Source organism: Nycticebus coucang, chromosome 6 (genome assembly GCF_027406575.1).
Source record: "Nycticebus coucang isolate mNycCou1 chromosome 6, mNycCou1.pri, whole genome shotgun sequence".
Lineage (NCBI taxonomy): Eukaryota > Metazoa > Chordata > Mammalia > Primates > Lorisidae > Nycticebus > Nycticebus coucang.
In genome coordinates, this window is record NC_069785.1 from 66,499,448 (window position 1) to 66,524,786 (window position 25,339).

At 42.6% G+C, this 25,339-nt stretch overlaps 1 protein-coding gene across 2 annotated transcripts; it reads right to left on the bottom strand.

Moving 5' to 3' along the window:
• Positions 1 to 1,706: 1,706 nt before the first annotated feature.
• On the bottom strand, positions 1,707 to 24,674 carry CIAO2A (cytosolic iron-sulfur assembly component 2A). 2 transcript variants are annotated; one of them, XM_053594852.1, is made up of 5 exons: positions 24,301 to 24,674; positions 20,782 to 20,946; positions 13,555 to 13,604; positions 6,891 to 6,936; positions 1,707 to 2,164 (listed from the first exon to the last, which is right to left on the bottom strand). In XM_053594852.1, the coding sequence occupies exons 1-5, from the start codon at positions 24,422 to 24,424 to the stop codon at positions 2,067 to 2,069; spliced, it is 483 nt and encodes a 160-aa protein (XP_053450827.1). In that variant the 5' UTR covers positions 24,425 to 24,674; the 3' UTR covers positions 1,707 to 2,066. The 2 variants fall into 2 exon arrangements, with proteins under 2 accessions (XP_053450827.1, XP_053450828.1); XM_053594853.1 differs by lacking the exons at positions 1,707 to 2,164; positions 13,555 to 13,604 and having other exon boundaries at positions 24,301 to 24,652.
• Between the last annotated feature and the right edge of the window lie 665 nt (positions 24,675 to 25,339).

Genomic DNA, 25,339 nt, shown 5'->3' on the forward strand with positions numbered 1-25,339 from the left:
CTACCCTGACACTTGTTGTTCTCTCGCCTCAGTCCCCAGGCACTAGGCTGTACATGTGCAGATCCTTTCTGCTGAGGTGACTTTGGCCCTGCTGATGGTCTATTGGTATATGACCCACAATAGGATCCATGAGAAAAACTCACACGTCTTGCTGCACCAACTCTGCCATCAAAGAGCCTTGCCTTTCACTTTCACTCGGAGCCTAGCCTTCTGCCTAGTTCTGCTTTCTTTCTCAGGCATGAGTCAGGCACCAGTTTTCTGAGTCTCTCAAGCATTTCCAAACTCCTGTCCCCTTGAAACTTCCCCATCTTTTTGCCAAAATCGGGATTGGAACTCAACAAAGCTGTACCTTGTACCTTAGTTAATTATTGCTTTATAACAAGTTGCCCCAAATCTTAGTGGTGCAAACAGTAAACATTTATTATCTCTTATAGCTTCTCTGGGTCATTAATTTGTGGTGGCTTAGGCTAGGCAGTTCCGGGTTAGGGGCTCTCATGAGGTTTCAGTCAAGATGTCACCCTGACTGAGGCTGGAAGAAAGCTTCTAGCCTTAGTCATGGCTCACTCACACAGTTTGCAAGTTGATAATACTTGTTTTTTTGGTGGGGGTTTTGGCAGTTTTAGCTGGGGCTGGGCTTGAACCTGCCACCCCCAGTATATAGGGCCAGCGCCCTACTCCTTGAGCCACAGGTGCTGCCGATAATACTTGTTGGTAGAAGGCCTCAATTCCTCTCCATGTGTAATTCTCCAAAGGGCTGCTTGAGTGATCTCATGACATAGTGGCCAGATTCACACAGAATGAGCAATGTAAGATACCTTTTATAATCCAGCCTCAGAAGTCACACACTCCAATCTCTGCCACTTATTATTATTATTTTTTTAAGTAGCTGCTCACTCAGTTGCCTGGTTTAGTGATGTCATCATAGATCACAGCAACCTCAAACTCCTGGGCCCAAGCAATACTCCTGCCTCAGGCTCCCAAGTAGCTGTGACTATAGGTACTCACCAACACACCCAGCTCATTTTTCTATTTGTAGTAAAGACAGGGTCTTGCTTTTGCTCAGGCAGGTCTTGAACTCCTGGCCTCAAGTGATCCTCCTGCCTCAGCCTCCCAGAGTTCTAGGATTACAAGCATGTCCTCTGAGATTCTTTATTAGTTACACCCTGGGTGGGGAAGAGGAGCACTAAGGAGATAGGATCAGCTCTGATTCAATATGCAAAGAAACTATACAAAGGCATAAATACCAGGAAGTAAGGAACATTGAGGGCCAAATTGGAGGCTCCTGACCATATCCTGTCATACTTCAAGTGACCACTACCCCTGAAACAAACTGAACCAAGTACTAATAAAGTACAGACCATAAGTTTAGATTGGTTTAATCAAAAATTCTTTGAGGGTAGCCCATGAGTGCATAATGTACATAGCTATGATTTAATAACAAACAAACTTCTTTGGGGGATTTGTTGACCTTCAAAATTGTGCACATCACCTGGCCCTCTCCACATTTGATCCTCATCTATAAATGGGTCCAGGACTCTCCTTAATGGCAGGCAGGGTCTGATCTTAAGAGTTCCTTTTGGTTCTCAGATCTCTGATTCTACATAATAATCAGCAAAAAATAAAGCTTTGGAAATATCTTTCAGGAGTTAACATTTACACTGGAATTTACTAATAATTCAATAAAAAAATTTTTAAGTGAGTTATTATAAGAATCATCATTTATTTATTTTACAGAGTAATGATTTAAATTGATGTATTTGGGCACACAGATATTTGACATGAAAAGTAGTTGTATCAGAATGGGCATCAGAAAAATAGCAACTCATCTTACACATAATAACTAGAAAATATTATTCTGTCTGATCATTTAAATGTTACAAATCCTGAGAATGTTAAACACTGAACAAATTAGGTACTACCTTATAAGTAAATTTTGCTTGGAAATAATTATTTAAAAAAATGTTTCAAGGTATAAATCACCTATGTATTAAACATGAATCTTTCATACTATACAAAGAGTTTAAACAAATGTATCAATTACAGTTTGGTGGCTCTTAGAACAGCTATTAGTCAGGTTCAAGGACACACTGTTCCACAATTTCCCGTAAGTTGGGGTTTTCCATGGCCGCTGCCACTCGCTCTTTGTCATTTATCTGCTTATTGACTGAAAAACACACAGACAAAAGGTAGCAGAGAATTGTGTCAATATTATAGTGCTAGACATAATTTTTATTAGCCTGCTAATACAAAAAGCTTAACTCCTTGAGAACTTAAAACTGTTTTTGGCCAATTACTCATAATGTAATTTCCAAGGTCTAGAAGGAAGACTTAAGAGGAAAACATCTCCTATAATCCTACCGCTTTCACATCTTTCTTTCTGGTCTTTGTCCAGTCAGTAGAACCTCCATATTTGACCACCTCCCTACAGTGACCACCTCCTTAAGTTGACCTAACTTTCATAGGCCAGACAGAAACCATATGTATAATAGGCCTAGTTCCTTATGTTTTTTTTTTTTTTAGTTCATATTATTTATTAAACTTCAAATCTTCACATATTATCAATTCCAGAAAAAATTTTTTTTTTTTTATTGTTGGGGATTCATTGAGGGTACAATAAGCCAGGTTACACTGATTGCAATTGTTAGGTAAAGTCCCTCTTGCAATCATGTCTTGCCTAGTTCCTTATGTTAACCATTTTTTTTTTTTTGAGACAGAGTTTCCTTATGTCGCCCTCGATAGAGTGCTGTGGCATCACAGCTCACAGCAACCTCAAACTCTTGGGCTTAAGTAGCCTCAGTCTCCCAAGTAGCTGGGACTACAGGTGCCTGCCACAACGTCCCACTAATTTTTTTTATTATTTTCATTGTTGTAATAGCAGGACCTGGCCAGGTTCCAACCCGCCAGCCCCAGTGTATATAGCTGGCACCCTAACCACTGAGCTATGGGCGCAGAGCCATGTTAACCATTTTGTTGCAGTCCCTTATATAGTCAACTTACAGAGGTTCTGCTGTATGTATTTCTATACAGTTACATTCAAAGTAAATACAATTTTGAAAATTGCTATTTTTCCCCCCTTAAGCCTAAATTTTAAATTATGATAAACACAGTAGGTATTCTAAATTAAAATATAAAGACTATGCTAAAATGAAGACCTTTAAACATAAAGCCTTCTCTGGGGAAACATTCTTTAAAAATCAATAGGTATGGGCGGCGCCTGTGGCTCAGTCGGTAAGGCGCCGGCCCCATATACCGAGGGTGGCAGGTTCAAACCCGGCCCCAGCTGAACTGAAACCAAAAAATAGCCGGGCGTTGTGGCGGGCGCCTGTGGTCCCAGCTACTCGGGAGGCTGAGGCAAGAGAATCGCTTAAGCCCAGGAGTTGGAGGTTGCTGTGAGCCGTGTGACGCCACGGCACTCTACCGAGGGCCATATAGTGAGACTCTGTCTCTACAAAAAAAAAAAAAATCAATAGGTATGAGTATTTTTATGCCTAATTCATCTCATTAAATTACTTTCCAAAATTACTTACCATCAAGAGCAATATATGAGCTTTCAGGTTGCCAGCAATACCTGGCGTTAGTTTTTACTTTTATTACCATTTATTTCTTTTAGAGATGATATCTTGCTCTGTTGCCCAGGCTGGAGTATAGTGGCATGATTACAGTTCACTGCAGCCTCAAACTCCTGGGCTAATTTTTTTTTTTTTTTGTAGAGACTTTATTACCATCTTTCTTCCTCTCACTTTGTTGCCCAGGTTGGTCTCAAACTCCTGGCCTCAAGTGATCTTCCCACATCAGCCCCACCCAAGTGCTGGGATTACAGGCATGAGTCCCCATGCCCAGCCAGTATCTGGTATTATTAATAAAAACAAAAATAGTGGGCAGCGCCTGTGGCTCAGTCAGTAAGGTGCTGGCCCCATATACCGAGGGTGGCGGGTTCGGACCCGGCCCCGGCCAAACTGCAACCAAAAAATAGCCGGGCGTTGTGGCGGGCGCCTGTAGTCCCAGCTACTCGGGAGGCTGAGGCAGGAGAATCGCTTAAGCCCAGGAGTTGGAGGTTGCTGTGAGCTGTGTGAGGCCACGGCACTCTACCAAGGGCCATAAAGTGAGACTCTGTCTCTACAAAAAAAAAAAATAACAAAAACAAAAATAGTACCCCTCTCTCTCTCTTTCTCTCTCACTCTCTCTTTTTTCTCTTTCTCCCTCTCTCTCTCTTTTTCTCTCCTCCTTGGTGCTGCTCTGTAGCATCCCTCCCTCACTAATAAAGACCTTTCACACAAGCCTTGGTGGTCTGTGAGATCTCTGCCAGTTGAGTGCCGCCCTTTCATTTGGTATCAGAAGCGGGATGTAATTAGGGAACACTCCCAAGGGTAGCTTCCACCCCTTCCACGGGGTTTTAGCTCCTGGGGGCTCCCTATCCTCTTCTTGCACTGCGGGCGCTCACCATCACATCAGCTTGTGTCCATTGGCCAAGGCTCTCCAACCAGCACTCAACACTGGCCTCATCCAGACTTAGTAACTACTCAGTTGATGCTCCAAATCTACACCCCAGATACAGCTCCCAACCTACAAAAAGAAACTGTTCTTCATGAATAGACTACACTCTACTCCAGGCCACAAGACTTTCCTGAACACCACTTCTAAACAACCACCGCAAAAAGGCAGACTGAAAGCAAAAACTTACATCCTTCCAATGAAAAAGATCATAACTGGCCTCTAATTGGCCAATTAAAACTACATGCCCCGGGCGGCGCCTGTGGCTCAGTGAGTAGGGCTCCGGCCCCATATGCCGAGGGTGGCGGGTTCAAACCCAGCCCCGGCCAAACTGCAACAAAAAAATAGCCGGGCGTTGTGGCGGGCGCCTGTAGTCCCAGCTACTCGGGAGGCTGAGGCAAGAGAATCGCGTAAGCCCAAGAGTTAGAGGTTGCTGTGAGCCGTGTGACGCCAGCGGGACAGTGAGACTCTGTCTCTACAAAAAAAAAAAAAACTACATGCCCCTCTCGGGTTGGTGCCTGTGGCTCAAGGAGTAGGGCGCCGGTCCCATATGCCGGAGGTGGCAGGTTCAAACCCAGCCCTGGCCAAAAACCACAAAAAAAAAAAAAAAAAAGCTACATGCCCCTCTCAGCAGGAAGAAGCTACAGAAGAGAGAACTCCACATCCCCTATCCCAAGGCCAACTCCCTATTTTTAACATATCAAGAAGGGAGGAATGTTAAGTAATTGTCCCAGAAAAAGCCCCTCCCCTAGAAAACCCCTTCCTGCTTTCAATAGACCAAGACTAGCTGTCTCACTCTTAAAGTTACAGCTACCCACTGAAAATTTCAAACTTATGGCCTGCCCCTAAGGGCTCTTCCCGCCAGAGCAGTAACTCATTGGCTATTCTACCATCCCATCACCATTCTAAGACTTCCCCTAACTGAACTTATATAAAGGTGTGCTCTCTCCTTTCTCTCTCTCTCCCTCACTCTCTCTCTTTTCTCTCCTCCTTGGTAATGCTCTGCATCCCTCCCATGCCAATAAAGACCTTTCATACAAAAAAAAAACACAAATATAGTAGCCTGTAACAAACTACCCAAGAGACAAACTGGTCAACATAAGAAGGTGGTCAACACAAGGAACTAGGCCCACAGTACTGATACATACCTGAGATGTATGTCCAATTAGGTCAACTTAAGGAAGTGGTCACTGTAGGGAAGTGGCCATATATAGAGGTCCTGATATATATACAAATTAGAATGTATATAAAAAAAGAAAAAGTATGGGCGGTGCCTGTGGCTCAGCGGGTAGGGCGCCAGTCCCATATGCCGGAGGTGGCGGGTTCAAACCCAGCCCCGGCCAAAAAAAAAAAAAAGGAAAAGTAAAAAATGGCTCCAACTTAATACTATAATCTTTATTTCCTTGATAGATAGTAAAACAGAATATTTTCCATGTTTATTTATTTGCTTGTCTTGTGTGAATTTTCTGTTCATCTCTCTTTCTAGTAATGTACTAGACCTTTTTTTTTTTTGCAGTTTTTGGCTGGGGCTGGGTTTGAACCTACCACCTCCAGCATATGGAGCCGGTGCCCTACTCCTTTGAGCCACAGGTGTCACCCACTAGGCCTTTTTTTCTAAAACCAGTTTGTAAGGATCCTCACATAATAAAGGTATTGGCCCATTATGTTGTGTATAATTTGTTAATAGTACCCTTAATGGAAGAGTTCAAAAAACAGATCTCCATATTCTTTTTTTTTTTTTTAAAAATAAAGACAGAGTCTCACTCTGTTGCCCTCGGTAGAGTGCCATGGCATCACAGCTCACAGCAACCTCAAATTCTTGGGCTTCAGTGATTCTCTTGCCTCAGCCTCCCAGTAGCTGGGATGACAGGCGCACACCACAATGCCCGGCTATTTTTTTTGTTGTTGTTGTTATTGTTGTTTAGCAGGCCCTGGCCAGGTTCGAACCCACTAGTCCCAGTGCACGTGGCCAGTGCCCTAAGCACTGAGCTATGGGTACTGAGCCGATTGTGTCCTTTTTTCCAAATGACCCAGCAAATAACTTGGCTGGCAGAACTAGTATCCAAGATAAAACATTATCTGAAATTGTTCTTTTTTTTTTGAGACAGAGCCTCAAGCTGTTGCCTTGGGTAGAATGCCGTGGCATCATAGCTCACAGCAACCGCAAACTCCTGGGCTCAAGTGATTCTCCTGCCTCCGCCTCCCAAGTAGCTGGGACCATAGGCGCCCACCACGATGCCCACCTATTTTTTGGTTGCAGCCGTCATTGTTGTTTGGCGGCCTGGGCTGGATTTGAACCCACCAGCTCAGGTGTATGTGGCTGGCACCCTAGCCACTTGAGCCAATTTTAGCCACACTGAGCCCTGAAATTGTTTTTAAATGTTTCAACATTCACTTACTGTCTTCTTCTGTTGAGTGGGTTCCTTCAGAAATGTAGATTTCCAACTGGAAAGAAAACAATAGTAAAAGTAAAACATTAAAGCGTCTATCCTATATAGGTATAAGTGGAATCAAGAAACTAGGGATGAGGCCCCAAATTCCATTTCTAACATCAAAGACTTAGAGACATACCCTTTACATTCTTCTCTAATACAATAACTGAAATTAATAGGATTTTTAATTTTGGTCACTTAGGGAAGGCCTGCAAGGGGCATGTCTATTAATTTTATTATATGATTACGCATAAATACAATTTCATACAAATGGGATCTCATACATGTTTTTTTACTTACGATACCTCTCCTTTGTACCCTACTTCTTCCCAAATCAGTACCTAAACTTCCTCCTGCCCTGGCTCAGTGCCTGTAGCTCAAGCAGCTAGGGAGCCAGCCACATACACCAGAGCTGGCGGGCTCAAATCCAGCCCAGGCCTGCCAAACAACAATGACAACTACAACCAAAAAACAGCTGGGCTTTGTGACGGGCACCTGAAGTCTCAGCTACTTGGAAGGCTGAAGCAAGAGAATCGCTTAAGCCCAAGAGTTTCAGGTTGCTGTGAACTGTGACACCATGGCACTCTATCCAGGGTGACAGCTTGAGACTCTGTCTCAAAAAACAAACAAAAACTTCCTCCTGCCCTACCCCCCAGGAAAGCTCTATTAACAATCTAGTGTAGTTTCTTCCACATTTTTCTATATATGCACATAATCTTACATAGATTTTATACACATACACCCTCAAGATTGGAAGTTTCTTTTCATTGCTTATTTTACAAAAATAGGATCACGGGCGGCAACCTGTGGCTCATTCGGTAGGGTGCCGGCCCCATATACTGAAGGTGGTGGGTTCAAACCCGGCCCTGGCCAAACTGCAAAAACAAAAACAAAAAAAAAATAGCCAGGTGTTGTGGCGGGCACCTGTAGTCCCAGCTACTTGGGAGGCTGAGGCAAGAGAATCGCTCAAGCCCAAGAGTTGGAGGCTGCTGTGAGCTATGTGATGCCATGGCACTCTACCTAGGGCCATAAAGTGAAACTCTGTCTCTACAAAAAAAAAAAAAAAAAAGGGATCACAATATACGGTTTTCTGCATCCTCTGCTTCTCATTTATTATCTCACTATATTTATTCTCAAGTATAATATCAGGTAAGCTAAAACCCTGGCCCTGCTCTACCCCTACAAATTAGCTAACCTCCAGATCCAGAATTTTTCAGACAACTCACAAAATTGTTGCAAATCCTGTGTCAAAGAAAGCACATTATATAATGAAGACGTGTATATGATACAGAGGACATTGAAGCACATGAACTAATTCTTATTTACTTATTTACCACTGAGATAAATATTTCTCATGAGTGAAAAAAGTCAGCTTATTACAGCTAAAAGATCTCAGAGATCATCTAGTCCAATCTCTCTTAAAACATAAAATACCATATAAGCCCCCCTAGTAGCATAAGACTCTGACTCTAAAACAACAGATAAAGGATCCCTCTATACTCATTTACTTTGGTTTAAAATTATAATATGAAACCAGTAGACGATCTAATTCACGACCACATGGGAGAAAAATCCATTTCATTTCAAGTTGGGGGGAGGGGGAACGAGGGAGGTGGAGGGGTGGTTGGGGGTTCTCCCACTGAATGGCCACAATGGAGGGGTGTATGAACATAACTACAAGAAGGACTCTACCTAACAAATTCAAATGTTATGATTTGGTTGTTTGTACCCTTGCATTAACCTGAAATTTTTTTAAAATTAAAAAATAAAATAAAATTATACATGACTCCATTATTCTGAAAAATGATAAAAGGGAAGAGTCAGCATTTATTCTGTTATTCCTATACGGGTAACAAGCAGTTGAGGAGGACTGTCACTAATAATGGGACAAACTGAAATTGTAGGCCTCTTGATATCTTATGTGATACAATGAGAACACATTTATTCAATATTCTTTAAACAAAAACAACAAACAAAAAAATAGAGTCTCCCTCTACCACCCAAGCTACAGTTCCATAGCCTCAGCATAGCTCACAGCAACCTTAAAATTCTTGGGATCAAGCAATCCTCCTGCCTATAGGAGGTGTGGGACTGCAGCATACACTACCACGCCCGGCTAACTTTTCTATTTTTAGTAAAGATGTAGTCTCACTTTGCTCAGGCTGGTCTCAAACTCCTGAGCTAAAGTGATCCTCCTGCCTTGGCCTCCAAGGGTGCTAGGACTATAAGCATGAGTCACTATGCCTTGCCTTTTATTTAACATTCTTGCCCAAAATGCATAAACTACATCTGAAAACTTGATTTGAAGGCTGACTTACAAGATATTTGGCCTGGCCTATATTCTTCAAAAATATCAAGGTCATGAAAGACGAAGGCTAAGGAACTACTCCAGATTAAATGAGACTAAAGAGACATGACAACTAGTGATGGGGAGAAGGGGACAGAAGTAGGACACAGGATTGCCATGAAGGATATTACTGCCCAATAGGGGAGATATGAATATGTGTTGGAGATTTGATGATAGTATCATATTGATATAAATGTTACATTTCCTGGTTTTGAAAATCATACTGTGGTAATGAAAGAGAATGTCCTGTTTTGGGGAAATACTTCCTATATTAGGAGTAAAGGGGCATTATGTCTACATTCAAATGGTTACTTTAGGAAGTATGCCCATGAGTATATATTAATATATATAAACATGTATAAGAACATACATATATATTTATAGAGAGAGAGAAAAAGGAAGATTGAGAGAGAGGTAATTAATGATAAAGCAAATATGGCAAAATGTTAACAATCAGTGAACACAGGTGAAGGATATATGTAAGTTCTTTGTACATTCTACTTTTTCTATAAATACGAAATCATTTTAAATAAAAAGACATTAAATAAAATAAAATTTTAGGATATCATATCATAAACCACTAGCATTAGCATTCATTAATTTATTCAATTTAATACACATTTATTGAATTCCTACTGTGTATAAGACCAGAGAAGAGCCCAGGCATGGGGGCTGACACCTATAATCCCAGCACTCTGGAAGGCAGAGGCGGGTAGATTGCTTAAGCACAGAGAATTGCTCAAGTCTGTAAGTTTTAGGTTGCTGTGAGCTATGATGGTACTCTACCCAGGGTGCCAGAGCGAGACTGTCTCAAACAAACAAACAAACAAAAAAAAACAACAGAAAAGAAAAAAAGACCATAGCAGGAATATAGACATGGATCATACATAAATCCTGACTTCAAAAAGCTGCCAGTCCAGGAAAGAAGATGAAAAACTTAAATAGTTAGAACACAAATTAGAAAATGACATTCTCAATAGCCGGGCGTTGTGGTGGGCGCCTGTAGTCCCAGCTACTAGGGAGGCTGAGGCAAGAGAATCGCTTAAGCCCAGGAGTTGGAGGTTGCTGTGAGCTGTGTGAGGCCACAGCACTCTACCGAGGGCCATAAAGTGAGACTCTGTCTCTACAAAAAAAAAAAAAAAAAAGAAAATGACATTCTCTACATTAGAAGACAAAGACAGCACCATGAAATTCAGAGGGAAATGGCTTTAGTTAAAGAAAGCAGGACTGATATCATGGAATATAGCACTTCGGTGGGTCTTAAAATATAGGTAGGATTTGGATACTTGAGATGGGAGGAAAGCACCCCCACGTAGATGGTGGGGTACTCTGAGCAAAGTCTAGGTAGCAGCAAGGTGAACAAGGCATACTTGCCCAGGAATCAGAAGGGACAGTAAGAGACAAAGCTGAACCATTCATAAGCTACAACCAACTACCATGAATAAACTGTGAAAACTACATTCTTACTTAATAGTTGGTCAAAATATCTTCCTTAGATATCATACCAAAAGCACAAGTAATAAAAAATCCCACATAAATTGGACTTTACAAAAATTAAAAACTTTTGTAATGCAAAGGACACCATTAAAAAACAAAAAGACAGGGCGGCGCCTGTGGCTTAAGGAGTAGGGTGCCGGCCCCATATACCGAGGGTGGTGGGTTCAAACCCAGCCCCGGCCGAACTGCAACAAAAAAATAGCTGGGCGTTGTGGCGGGCGCCTGTAGTCCCAGCTGCTCGGGAGGCTGAGGCAAGAGAATCACATAAGCCCAAGAGCTGGAGGTTGCTGTGAGCCGTGTGACGCCATGGCACTCTACCGAGGGCAGTAAAGTCAGACTCTGTCTCTACAAAAAAAAAAAAAAAAAAAAGACAGGGTGGCGCCTGTGGCTCAAGGAGTAGGGCGCCGGTCCCACATGCCAGAGGTGGCGGGTTCAAACCTAGCCCTGGCCAAAAAAAAAAACAAAAAGACAACATGGAATGAGAGAAAATATTTACCAATCATGTATCTGAGAAGGGATTTGTATCTAGAATACATAAAAAACTCGGTAGCACCCACAGCTCAGTGGGTAGGGCGCAGGCCACATACACCCAGGCTGGCAGGTTCAAACCTGGCCCAGGCCAGCTAAAACAATGACAACTGCAACAACAACAACAAAAATATAGCCAGGCATTGTGGCAGGTGCCTGTAGTCCCAGCTACTTTCGGAGGCTGAGGCAGGAGAATCGCTTAAGCCCAAGAGTTTGAGGTTGCTTTGAGCTATGATGCCACAGTACTCTATCTAGGGCGACAGCTTACAACTCTGTTTCAAAAAAAAAAATACAAAACTCTTACAAATCAATAATAAAAAGACAACTCTATTTAAAAATAGGCAAAGGATCTGAATAGACAGCTCTCCAAAGAAGATGTACAGGGCGGTGCCTGTGGCTCAGTCGGTAAGGCGCCGGCCCCATATACCAAGGGTGGCGGGTTCAAACCCGGCCCTGGCCAAACTGCAACCAAAAAATAGCCGGGCGTTGTGGCGGGCGCCTGTAGTCCCAGCTACTCGGGAGGCTGAGGCAAGAGAATCGCTTGAGCCCAGGAGTTGGAGGTTGCTGTGAGCTGTGTGAGGCCATGGCACTCTACCAAGGGCCATAAAGTGAGACTCTGTCTCTACAAAAAAAAAAGAAGATGTACAAATGGCCAAAATGCACATGAAAAGATGTTCAATATTATTAGCCATCAGGGAAATGCTAATCAAAACCACAATGAGATATCTATTACTTCATAACCACTAGAATGGCTAAAATAAAAAAGATAATAGTAAGCCAAGAGTTGTAGTGGGTGACTATAGTCCCAGTCGAGAGGGTGAGGCAAGAGCATTGCTTGAGCCCAAGAGTTGGAGGTTGCTGTGAGCTATGATGCCACGGGGCACTCTACCAAGGGGGACAAAGTGAGACTCTGTCTCAAAAAAAAAAAAAAAAAACAAAGAGATTAACAGTAAGTGGTGTTGAGGAGGATGCAGATAAATCAGGACCTCATACACTGCTGGTGGAAGTGTAAAATGTATAAAATGGTGCAGCTACTGTGAAAAACAGACCAGGGGTACCTTAAAATGTTAAACAGTTACCATATGACTCAGCACTTCCACTCCTACTGTGAAAGAGAAATGAAAACATACACCACACAAAAACTTGTACATAGGCTGGGCACTGAGGTTCGCACCTATAATCCTAGCACTCTGGGAGGCCTAGGTAAGTAGACTGCTTAAGCTTAGAAGTCTGAGACCAGCTTGAGCAAGAGGACACCCCATCTCTACTAAAAAAGAAAACTAGCTGGGTGTTGGGGTGGGCACCTGTAGTCCCAGCTACTTGGGAGGGAGGCTGAGGCAAGAGAATCACTTGAGCCAAGGAGCTTGAGGTTGTTGTGAGCCATGATGCCACAGCTCTAAAACCTGGGGCAACAGAGTGAGACTCTTGTCAAAAAAAAGCCTGCACATAATTGTTCACAGCAGCATTATTCACAGTAGACAAAAAATTGAAATAATCCACATGTTCACCACTGATGAACAGATAAAATATGAAACACTAATACATGCTAAAACATTATGCTAAGACAAAGAAGCTAGACAGAAAAGGCTCTCATATGTATGCTATCATTTAAATCAGTGGTTGTCAACCTTCCTAATGCCGTGGCCTTTTAATACAGTTCCTGTGGGTCACGACCCACAGGTAGAACCGCAGATTTATTTTTATTATTTTATTATTATTATTTTTTTATAGAGACAGAGTCTTACTTTGTCATCCTCGGTAGAGTGCCGCTGCATCACAGCTCACAGCAACCTCCAGCTCTTGGGCTTAGCCGATTCTCTTGCCTCAGCCTCCCGAGTAGCTGGGACTACAGGCACCCAGGACAACACCTGGTTATTTTGTTGTTGTTGTTGTAGTTTGGCCGGGGCCGGGTTTGAACCTGCTACCCTCGGTATATGGGGCCGGCACCCTACTCACTGAGCCACAAGCACCGCCCAGAGAACTGCTGATTTAAATGAAATGTCCAGGATAGGCACATCTATAAAGACAGAAAGCAGTGACTGAGGGATGGGGGTGGGAGGGAATGGCCGGGATGGCAAACGGGTACAGAGTAATCTTTTTGGCCTAATGAAAATGTTCTAAAATTGTATTAATGGCTGCATAACTCTGTGAATATATTAAAAACCAGTGAGTTGTACATATTAAGTAAGTGAATTATACGGTATGTGAATTATATCTCAATAAATCTGTTATAAAACAACAAAAACTCATCTTCCTTACCTTGTGTTTAAACGGTAAACACCGCTGAAGTTTTACTCTTAAACACAGCCCTGTAGAAGAAAAAAAAACCAACTCCAATTATCTCTTTATCTCTTCTTCATTGGTTCTTTCTTTCTAAATTTCAAAATATCAAGGGGGTAGGTTTCTTTTGAGCCTGGTACTATGCTAGGAAATTTAACATATAATCTTACATATTCCTCATGATAATCTAGCAAGAGGTATTATTAATCCCCTTCTACAAATCACAAAGCCATGGTCACAGAGCCAGTAAAGTGGCAGAGTTGAGATTGTAACCTAAAACCCCTGCAAGCCCAGGCCTTTTCTACTACATCAGCTGATCTTCAAGCAAAGCTCAACTAATTTGTTATTCTTCTTTTGTTGTTGTTGAGACAGAGTCTTACTCTGTTGCCCCAGGCTACAATGCTGTGGTGGCATACCTTTTAGCAACCTCAAACTCCAAGGCTCAAGTGCTAATCCCGCTTTATTATCAAGTGAAAGTAGTGCCTTCCCAGTACCTGGGACTATAGGCACCCTCCAAGATACCTGGCTAATTTTTCTTTCTTTTCTTGTTTTTTGAGACAAGAGTCTCAAGCTGTTGCCCTAGGTAGAGTGCCATGGTGTCACAGCTCACAGCAACCTCCAACTCTTGTGCCCAAGTGATCCTCTTGCCTCAGTTTTTCTTTCTTTTTTTTTTTGAGACACAGCCTCAAGCTGTCACCCTGGATAGAGTGCTGTAAAATCATAGCTCACAACAACCTCCAACTCTTGGGCTCAAGTGATCCTCTTGTCTCAGTTTTTCTATTTTTAGTAGAGACGGGGGTCTCGCTTTGGCTCAGGCTGGTCTTGAACTTGTGAGCTCAAGCAATCCACCTGCCTCAGCCTCCCAGAGTGCTAGGATTATAGGCGTGAGCCACTGAGCCTGGCCCTTAGTTTTTCTATGTATAGCAGAGACAGGGTCTCTCACTCTTGCTCAGGCTGGTCTCAAACTCCTGTGCTCAAGCAATCCACCCCCATGGGCCTTTCTATAGTGCCAGGATTACAGGCATGAGCCACTATGCCCAGACTCATTTTTTTTTTTTTTTTGTAGATACAGAGTCTCACTTTATCACCCTCTGTAGAGTGCTGTGGCGTCACACAGCTCACAGCAACCTCCAACTCCTGGGCTTAGGTGATTCTCTTGGCTCAGCCTCCTGAGTAGCTGGGACTATAGGCGCCCGCCACAACACTCGGCTATTTTTTGTTGCAGTTCGGCCAGGGCCAGGTTTGAACCAGCCACTCTCAGTGTACAGGGCCAGCGCCCTACCCACTGAGCCACAGGCGCTGCCCCAGACTCATTAATCTTTATTGGATGCCCACAACCGGCCAGGACACACGAAAATTTAAAACCAAGTAAAAGTCATTTAAAAAGAGGCACATGAAACACCTCACATTTGAAATCCTTTGTGCCAGGCGGTGCCTGTGGCTCAAAGGAGTAGGGTGCCGGCCCCATATGCCGGAGGTGGCGGGTTCAAACCCAGCCCCAGCCATAAACTGCAAAAGAAAAAGAAAAAAAAAAGAAAGAAATCCTTTGTGCCTGCAAGGTACAAATAGGGTTACTTCTCTAAAACAAGCTCTGCTAAAGTTCAGTGTATCATCTCATGCTAAGTCACAGTTCAGTAATTTCTTTCTCCAGTTGAGACTGCAGCAGAAATTACAACTGGACTTAGAACAGATCGTTCCTTGCTGTTATGTTTCACTTCTCTTCACCTCAAATTAAGGAAGGAATTTTAACTAACTCTATACTCCTACTAAACAACCAAAAATAAATCTCGAAGAGAAAATGTTCAGTAATCAGCTTTGAAAAAATAGTCACAATGGGTCTGTAGTCCACTGGCCTTGAAGGCTCTTATTATTGACAGCAATTTATTTCTTCTCCTAGCTAAGGGATTGTCATGCTATAAGGAACATTTTGTTAGTATTTTAGTTTGATTAAAAATAAATATATGGGCAGCGCCTGTGGCTCAAGGAGTAGGGCGCTGGCCCAATATACTAGAGATGGCGGGTTCAAACCCAGCTCCGGCCAAAAACTGCAAATAAATAAATAAATAAATAAATATCAAGACTAGATGTGGTAGTTCACGCCTATAGTCCCAGCAGCACTTTGGGAGGCTGAGGCAGGAAGACTGTTTGAGACCAGCCTGGGCAACATAGTGAGATCCTGTCTTTACAATACATTTTTAAAAATAGACAGGGATGGGGGTCTATATTCCTAGCTATTCAGGAGGCTGAAGGGGGAGGAATGCTTGAGCCCAGGAGTCCCCAACTATAGTGAGTTATAATCATACCATTGTACTCCAGCCTAGAAGACACAGGAAAACCTCATCTCTTAAAAAAATTATAAATAAAATAAAGAGGCTCATGCCTGTAATCCTACCACTCTGGGAGGCCAAGGGGGATGGACTGCTTGAGCTCAGGAGTTTGAGACTAGCCTGAGTAACAGCAAGACCCCATTTCTAAATATAGAAAAAAATTAACTGGGCTTTGGGGCAGGTGCTTGTAGTTCCAGCGACTAGGGATGCTGAGGCAAGAGGATAGATTGAGCCCAAGAGTTTGAGGTTGCTGTGACCTATGACACCACAGCATTCTAGACTGGGACAACAGAGTGAGATTCTGTCTCAAAAAAAAAAAAAAGGGCTCGGTGCTTGAGCTCAGCGGCTAGGGCACCAGCCACATACACCAGAGCTGGCGGGTTAGAACCCAGCCTGGGCCCACCAAACAATAATGACAACACAACAACAAAAACTGCACATGGCTCAGTGCCTATTGCAGAGGTTATGGCACCAGCCACATACACGGAGGGTGGCGGGTTGGAACCTAGCCCAGGCCAGCTAAACAACAATGACAAATGCAACAAAAAACAGCCAGGCATTGTGGTGGGCGCCTGTAGTCCCAGCTACTTGGGAGGCTGAGGCAAGAGAATTGCTTAAGCCTAAGAGTTGGAGGTTGCTGTGAGGTATGATACCATGGCACTCTATTGAGGGTGACATAGTCAGACTCTGTCTCAAAAAATAAAAATAAATAGGGCAGCGCCTGTGGCTCAGTGAGTAGGGCACGGGCCCCATCTGCCGAGGGTGGCGGGTTCAAACCCAGCCCCAGCCAAACTGCAATAAAAAAATAGCTGGGCGTTGTGGCTGGTGCCTGTAGTCCCAGCTGCTCGGGAGGCTGAGGCAAGAGAATCGCGTAAGCCCAAGAGTTAAGAGGTTGCTGTGAGCCGTGTGATGCCACGGCACTCTACCTGAGGGCGGTACAGTGAGACTCTGTCTCTACAAAAAAATAAAATAAAATAAAAATAAATAGCTTGGCACCTGTAGCTCAGCGGCTGGGGTGCCAGCCACATACACCGGAGCTGGCATGTTCGAATCCAGCCTGGGCCTGCCAAACAATGACAACTACAACCTAAAAAAAAAATAGCTGGGAGTTGTGGTGGGCACCTGTAGTCCTAGCTACTTGGGAGGCTGAGGCAAGAGAATCGCTTGAGCCAGAGAGTTTTGAGGTTGCCGTGAGCTACGATGCCACTGACACTCTACCCAGGGCAATATAGTAAGACTCTGTCTCAGAAAAATAATAAATAAAAATAAAAACAAATAAATATAAATACTAAATAAATAAAGAAACACCAACAAAGAAATACTCAAACCATCCAATACAGCAAATACAAGCGGGACAGGCGCCCTACTCCTTGAGCCACAGGCGCCACCCACAATTATTTCAACTATCTTTTAAAGATATATAAAACTGATTTGCTAGCTTGGCACCTGTAGCTCAGCGGCTAGGGTGCCAGCCACAAACACCAGCTAGCAGATTCGAGCCCAGCCTAGGCCTGCCAAACAAACCACAATGACAACTACAACAAAAAATAGCCAGGTGTTGTGGCGGACGCCTGTAGTCCCAGCTACTTGGGAGACTGAGGCAAGAGGATCACTTGAGTTCAACCAAGAATCTGATATTGCTGTAAGCTATGATAACACCATGGCACTCTACCCACAGTGACAGAGTGAGACCCTGTCTCAAAAAAAAAAATCATTCCCTCAAGAGGGTCTCCCTTTAGGATCTAAAGCATATTTAGGAGAATTCCTCCTCTCCATGCCCCAACATTGTTCGCTTAATTTGTTATCTGTATACCATCTGAGTATCCTCGTGCATTCTAGTCACTGTTGGTAGGTGTTTTACCCATAAAGTAAATAAATGTTTTACAATTCACAAAGCACTTCCTTAATATAGCATAAGTAAGATAGATATTTAGAGGTTGAAAAGTGGCTTACTGCACACTAGCTGTACCCCTGAGCAAGTTATTTAACCTCTTTGAGGTTCAGTTCCCTTATCGGTAAAACAACAGTATCACAATCTGTAGGGCTGCCACGAAGATAAGTTGCTATGTAATGTTCTTAAAACAGTACCTGGCACATGAGTGTACAGTAAATGTCAGCTATTACTATTTTTATATTATTTTAGCATTTTCATTTTACAGCCAGGAAACCAAGTAAAGTGATTTGTTACACAGCTAACTAATGGCAGCAGTACAAGCTGAACCTATACCTTCTGACCCCCCAATCCTATGCCCTTCCCATTGGACCATAGCTGCCTTCAGCCATTCTTGTCGCAACACAAAGGATTATCAACTGATTTCCCTGCCTTACCCACGTGTCCCCTTTGAGTCTTCCTTATCTTTGGAATTACTTACCGAAGTAACTCTGAACAGGTGACAATCTAAGCAATCAGGGTGGAACTCTTGGGTGCCGTAATAGGACTACTTACTCATAAGAAAGCTCTCTTCATTGAGTTTTCCAACTGTGTTAACTGAGTATTATTATTCTGATGCACTACTATATACTATCTCTAAAAAGCTAAGAGTCTTAATTTCTACCCACATCAAGGGCCAATAAAAGACCAAACTTTGTCCAGGAAGTATAAGAGATCTAAAATATCAACTATCTCCTAATTTTAGAACTCTTACATAAGAGGGTTTTTTTTGAAACAAAGTCTTCTCTATTGCCCAGGATGTAGGGTAGTGGTGCAATAATAGCTCACTGCAGCCTCGAACTCCTAGGCTTAACTGATTCTCCTGCTTCAACCTTCCAAATAGCTGGGACTAAAGGTCTGTACCACCACACCTAATATTTTGTTTTTTTTTGTAGAGACAGGGTCTCACTATATTGCCCAGGCTGGTACTAAACTCCTGGGCTCAAGTGATCCTCCTGCCTCTGTCTCATACATTGAGCCTAAGAGTTTGAGGTTGCTGTGAGCTATGATGACACCAGGGTACTCTACCCATAGTGACAGAATGAGACTCTGTCTCAAAACAACAACAACAACAACAAAAAGAGTACAAACTTTTTAATAAGGATTTGCCAACATATACCAAGAGGCTTGAAAATATTTATGCCACCAGACCTAAGAATTCCACTTACAGGAATTACAAATGAGGCAATAACAAGATACATAAAATTACAGTAGAATCTCCATTGCTGACCACTTCTCTACATTGACCACCTCCTTAAGTTGTCCTAATTTTCATAGTCCAGACATGTACCACATGTACACCTGTAATCTCATACATTTTTTATGACAACTAATTTTTATTTTTTCTTTATGCTTTCATGGAGTTTCAAAATTATTGTCAAAAATATTACTTTTACAATTTAAATAAAAGTTACTTTAAAAAATGAAATTTCTATAGGCGTTTGGATTCTTTATTTAAGAACTTTCTTAGATGTCAAAATATCTTCAGACACGCCCTCCACATCAGTATAGTAGTGACACAGGAAATCACCTGATGTTTTCTGTCTCTTTTTCTCCCACCCTTTTCAAAAACTAAAACCTGCACCCCTGCCTAGGGGAGTGAGGGGCAAGAGAGGGTTTTCTGTCCTATGCACTACAGCAGATGGGCCTGGGGGGCTGGCACCTGGCTGAGGGGCAAAGTGCAAGCTGTAGGTAGGTCTCCCAGGTGGGCACCGCACAGTTTTCTCTTGGCAGAGATGGGATATTAACTGTAGTTAAATGACAATAAGATATTTTACAAGCTTTAGGGTTTCCTAGCACTCTGGGAGGCCTAAGGAGGTGGACGGCCTGAGCTCATGAGTTCAAAATCAGCCTGAGCCAGAGGCAGAGGCAGACCTCATCTCTAAAAAAATAGCCTGGCATTGTGGCAGGCGCCTTAGTCCCAGCTACTTGAGACTTTAAAACTTCTCCCACTCTTTTCAAAAACTAAAACCTGCATCCCTGCGTAGGGGAGTGAGGCTGAGGCAAGAGAACAGCTTAAGCCCAAGAGTTTGAAGTTGCTGTGAGCTGTAACAACATAGTACTTTACTGAGGGCGGCAAAGTGAGACTGTCTCAAAAAAAAAAAAAGAAAAGCTTGGTGTGTGTCACACTTTATGGGGGCAAGACATGATTGCAAGAGGGACTTTAACTAACAATTGCAATCAGTGTAACCTGGCTTATTGTACCCTCAATGAATCCCCAACAATAAAAAAAAAAAAAAAAAAGCTCTAGATTTCTGCTTATGTGCAGGAAAAATCCATATTTTGAAGATGAACAGTCTGTCATTTTTCTTCCTTTGCCAGCAAAGTGAAATATTCCCTTTCCTTGTTCTGAGAAACCACCTGTTCTTGTTTTTGTTTCAGCCTCAAGAACAAGTACCAAACTTTCAGTAACATAGTGGCAGTTCATTCAATGACTGTTGGTTCAGAAATTGTTCAATGACAAATAATCACTACGCATTCAAATAAAGCTGTCCCTAGAAATGTAATTTTTTAATTTTTTATTTTTTTGAGACAGAGTTTTACTTTGTCACTCTTGGTAGAGTGCCATGGTGTCATAGCTCACAGCAACCTCAAACTCTTGGGCTTAAGCAATTCCAGGCTTAAGCTGGGACTACAGGTGCCCACCACAACGCCCAGCTATTTCTAGAGGCGGGGTCTCGCTCTGGCTCAGGCTGGTCTCGAACCTGTGAGCTCAGGCAATCCACCCATCTCGGCCTCCCAGAGTGCTAGGATTACCGGCATGAGCCACCACGCGTGGCCTTTGTTTCATTTTCAATAGGTCATACGTTCCCATGGTATGAAGTCTCCCTCCCACTCTGTTTCCATCTGCCCAGTTTCTACCACTATTAGGATATTACCTCCTAATATCCATCATAGCTAATAAGAATGATTTAAGATTTACACACATGCGTATATATAAAAACTTACCAATAAGAGTTGCCAGAGAGCAATGAGGTACTGTTGGTGTAAACTTGATAATTACCAGATAGTCTTCTTCATTTATCTCCTGAACCTCCACACAACTTTCCGTTACCACTTCCAGTTCTTCTAGAGTATTGGGCTTTTCTGGGTCCCGGATAGTTCGAATCAAATCTAAAAAATCAGAGACAAGATATTCTATTAAACCATGAATATTTTAAATAAGGATGAATAAGCACTGGCTTCTTTCAAGTGTAAGCAAATATTATGGCAATTCCCACATTTCTGATAGAAATTTTTACTACTGGTTTCCTTTTGAGAAAACCGTTTTCTTAGATTATTATCAGACCATACCCAACCTTGCAGAGAACATAAAAAGAACGTAGAATATCATGGAAGCTCAACAGGTAGAAATACTTTCAGCTTAGAAGAATATAGCATCAGGTTTTACAGAAGTAAAATCTGAATCAAGCCTTGAAAAAAGGGTAACATTTCAGAATTTGATATTTTAGGTGATAAAAAGTAAAGAGCAAGAAGCTTAGTTTGTCTGGAACCCAGATTAAGGTAAGAAAAGTAGTAGGATATCAGGTGGAGTCCTGAAGAGATTTTAAACAAGAGGACCTGGACAATGTTGCTATCAGCTGGTAACTCATCTATCCACCAGCTGCTGGCAGACTAAAAAGCAGAGCCAATGATAGCGCTGAAAAAGCCAGACCTGGAATAGTGCCTGCGAGAACAGTGACAGAATGAAAAAAATAAAAAAAGAAACTTGGGTGGGGCCTGGGGCAAATAATTTCAATTTCATAAATAATAATTTTGAAGTGCTTAAGGGGGTAACAAGATAGAACTTTCTAGCAAATATTGAACTATGGCATAGAGTTTAAGAGAGCACCAAAGCTATGCTTATGGGGGTTATTAAACACATGGATTCACTAGACTTTGGGTGAATTACCAGGAACGCTCTAAAATGTTAAAAACTTATGCCTGGGCCCTACCCCCAGAGATTCTGATTTAATTATAGTATGTCTGGCTATTGAGAGTTTTAAAAATTCCTCAGTTGTTCTTAGGTGTAACCCAGTTTGACAATCCCTGGTTAAAGGCAAAAAACCCCCAGAATACATCCATGGAAAGCACCTAAGTCAGGGATCAGAATGGGAAGGAAAAATGAGAAGAATTAGACAAGGGAAGAGGAGGTGGTTAACAAAATTAAATGCTGCAGAACAATTCAGACTGATGAGAGCTAAAACAGATTTTTAATTTGTTACCCACAAGGTCAGCTGTAAGAAAGCAGTTTCAGTAGAGAGGGCAAGAGCTGAAGTCAGCTTGTAGAAGGGGAAGTGAGACCTGAAAATGTCTTCCTAGGGCCTCGAAGAGAAAGGAAAGGGAAGAAAAGGACAGAGCTGCATAAGGAAGCTACAACAATGACAGGGACAAGGGAAACTTCAGTATGTTTTATAACCCAAGGAGAAGAGAGATTGAAAATAGAAAGTGGGGAGGAGACTGGCAAAATAAGAAGGGAATGGGACTCAGGATGTGGGAGCCTGGGTAGGCCTGGGAGAGGACAAGATTTTCTTCTTACTGATTGAGGTTGAAGAAAAAGATGAAAAGGAGAATAGTAAAAATGGTGAGGTAGAAAGAAGCAGAATTTCATGTATGATGGTCTTGATGTTCCCAAGCCCAAGGTTTTGTTCTATTATTTAGAGCACCCCTATAATCAGAAGCGTAGCTGGGAAAAATAAAATCAAGACTACTTTGTCCCTAGCTAGCTGCTGGGCTTGTCACTTGATTAGAAACAGAATTTGAAAACATAAGAGGATAAAGCTTATCCTTCACAGAACTGTGTTATCGTGGGCCTTAGGGAAACAGGTTTTTGGGGGTTTTTTTGTGTTTTTTTCGCACCTCCCACTCCTCAAACAGGGTTTTCTAAAAAGGAGTTTTATGTGTTTCAGCCTAGGCCTTCTCCCTGTAAGGCTCAGTGGGGGAATTACACAAACTGTATTATATTCTTTATATGCGTGTAAGCACTGAAATTAAATCTCATCCCTTATTAAATTTCTCTGGTTTTCTAGTTTCTAGATTTGAAAGGTATGAATTTCTTTAGAAAGAAAGCAATGTTACTCTTCTCACATTACTCCCTTCACTAAAATTCTTCTATAGCTCTGCACTAATATTAAAATCCTTCATTTATATTTAAAACCTTTAGTATCAAATTTCATCCTACTACCTAAAACAATGTTCAGCCACACCTCCACATATAACCACAAACTTTATCCTGTAGCCCCATCTATCTGTCATTTCCTATGCTATTTTGTCACCTCCAGACTTCCCTTCTAGCTTTCTCTTAGTATGCCCTCTGACCTTGTACAGAGCCAGATCCTAATTATTCTTTGAGGCCCGAGTCACGTGACTCCTCTTTAAAGTCTTCTAGATCTCCCCAGAAACAGGTATCTCTCCTTTCTCTGAATTTTTATATCTACTATTCAGAATCATCTCTCTTCCAAAGATGTATCCCAGTGTCCTAACGGTCCTAGACGCTGTAGATAGAGATCTTACAGGACAGGAATTATGTCTATCCGCTTTGTGGAGATCATTACACTGGTAATTATGTCTATCATCTGGTTGGGGCTGACTAGAGAAGTCTTGTCTCTACCAAAAGAGGTAAACTAGATTAGCTCCCAAGGTGTTTCCTATCTCTGGTTTCCTTTTACTGGTCTATAATCCTTACTTGAATTATATTTGTATTCTATAGAGAGCTCTCTCAATATTACATTCAGTCTTTTTAGTTTTCAAAAACCATATGACATTTAAAAAAAGAGTCATAAGACAATTGTGAAATGGCGGAAAGTGCATTAATTTTGGAATCAGAAGATACAGGCTTTGGTTTTTGCTCTTTTTCTTACTGGCAGTATAACCTCCAGGTAGTTGGCAGTTGTTTAACCCTTCCAAGCCTGTTTTATCATCTGTACAATGAAGGTGGTCCCAAAGGTTAAATAGAGAATAGTTAATACACTATAGAGAGAAGAATATATGTGCGTATATATGTATGTACATATATATACTTTTTTTTTTTTTTTACTTGAGGCCTTGCTACAAGAAGTCCTCTTCTCTTAGACGCCTCTACCTATTGACTTTGCTCCAGAAGAGTGGCTGTGACGTTAGGCCAGTCCCCAATTCTGTCACCCAGAAGTGCCCTCAGCAGTTAACAGGAGCGAAAGGAGGAAAAGGGCTCAAGTAGTGCAATAAAGCTACCTTTGCTTCCTAAGCAAGCACCCTAAACCTGTGCTCTGCCTACAAGTCTTGGGATTGCCGCTAAGGCGTGGGGCAAAGCCAGGCTTGCCTCAGATTGCCTCAGATTTACGAAGGTCCTAGAAGGAACTACACTCTCTCGAGGAACTCAGGACCCTAAAGAAAACGCTCCAGACGAGATCTGCCAAATGTCCAGGTCTCCACTCCCAGCCCTCACGTGAGGCTCTCTTATCCCCTCCCCGCGCCTCTACGCCAAATGCTGCTTTGGGTAAAATTAATTACCATAAATCTCTAGCGCTTTTTCTTCCATGATCCGGGGCTGCCGGGCAGCTCCCCGCTCAGAGAAGCCCGAGAGCCACAGGACTCTGCTCAGCGTCCAGGAGAGCAGCCCAGACACCCGATCCATCCTCACGCTCCGCCATCCCTGGCGACTGTCCCACCCGCGCCACCGTCTCTCAGCAGCCGGTCTGAAGATTTATCAACTTCCTGGTGTTCAAACAGGACAAGTCAAGCCTAAAGGTTAAAGGGAGCAGAGACTAGGCGGGACCGGACAGAAAAGCGCGGAGCACCTACGGAAGAAAGCAGCAAGGACTACAAGTCCCAGCGTGCTTTGCTCGGTTTCGGCGGGACAATAACAATCACGCCGCCCGCGAGGCGCATTGCATGCCGGGACGTATGGGCTCTTTCTTTGGAAGATGGCGAACTGCATTCTGGGCTTTGTAGTCTCCCCCGGGGAGAAGGGGCTGTAACGGTCTATTAACCATCACTAATCAGCGCCCATGATAAACTAAAGATGAATCCCGAAGAGGTAGGGGAAAGGAGGTCTTGGTTTCTAGTACTGGAGGAGGGTTCTAGCACAGAGGTTCTTTACAGTTATTTCTCCTAGGGAGCTGCTTCCAGCCAAAATCTTTACTTTCTAATCGGTCCAGAAGTGGGTTTCCGTTATAGTGGGAAGAGTTGTCTTAGGAAGCCAGTAAGGCAGTTAGGCATGGCTGGGGAGGCAGTTTTTGGTTTTTTCTCATCTGGGAGTCAGTCCAGCAAAACTTCCCACTACGGACTGAATATTTCTGCCAGTAGTCTTAACAGTTAATTTAGAATAAGAGAACTTTCCCTGTGTCCAATAGAAACATAATGGAGATCGCCATCTAAAAAGTGTATTTTAAGTAAACTTTCTGGTGTTCGCGGCTGTGATGCCAGTAATAAGGTTGATGATGTTATTTTAACCATGTATACCTCCCCAGTCAAATCGTGAAGATGATTTGGATACTTAATTTGCCATACATGATCTGTAGGCGCAGAGGATACGAAGGTAGGACAGAGC

What these genes read in the sequence shown, in the direction of transcription:
- CIAO2A (XM_053594852.1), bottom strand. Translation starts at nt 24,424, where the DNA reads ATGGATCGGGTGTCTGGGCTGCTCTCCTGGACGCTGAGCAGAGTCCTG. An exon ending in AAAAGCGCTAGAGATTTATG is followed by an intron (nt 20,947 to 24,300) that starts GTAATTAATTTT and finishes CTGATTTTTTAG; the next exon opens with ATTTGATTCGAACTATCCGG. An exon ending in GTTTACCGTTTAAACACAAG is followed by an intron (nt 6,937 to 13,554) that starts GTAAGGAAGATG and finishes TTTTCTTTCCAG; the next exon opens with TTGGAAATCTACATTTCTGA.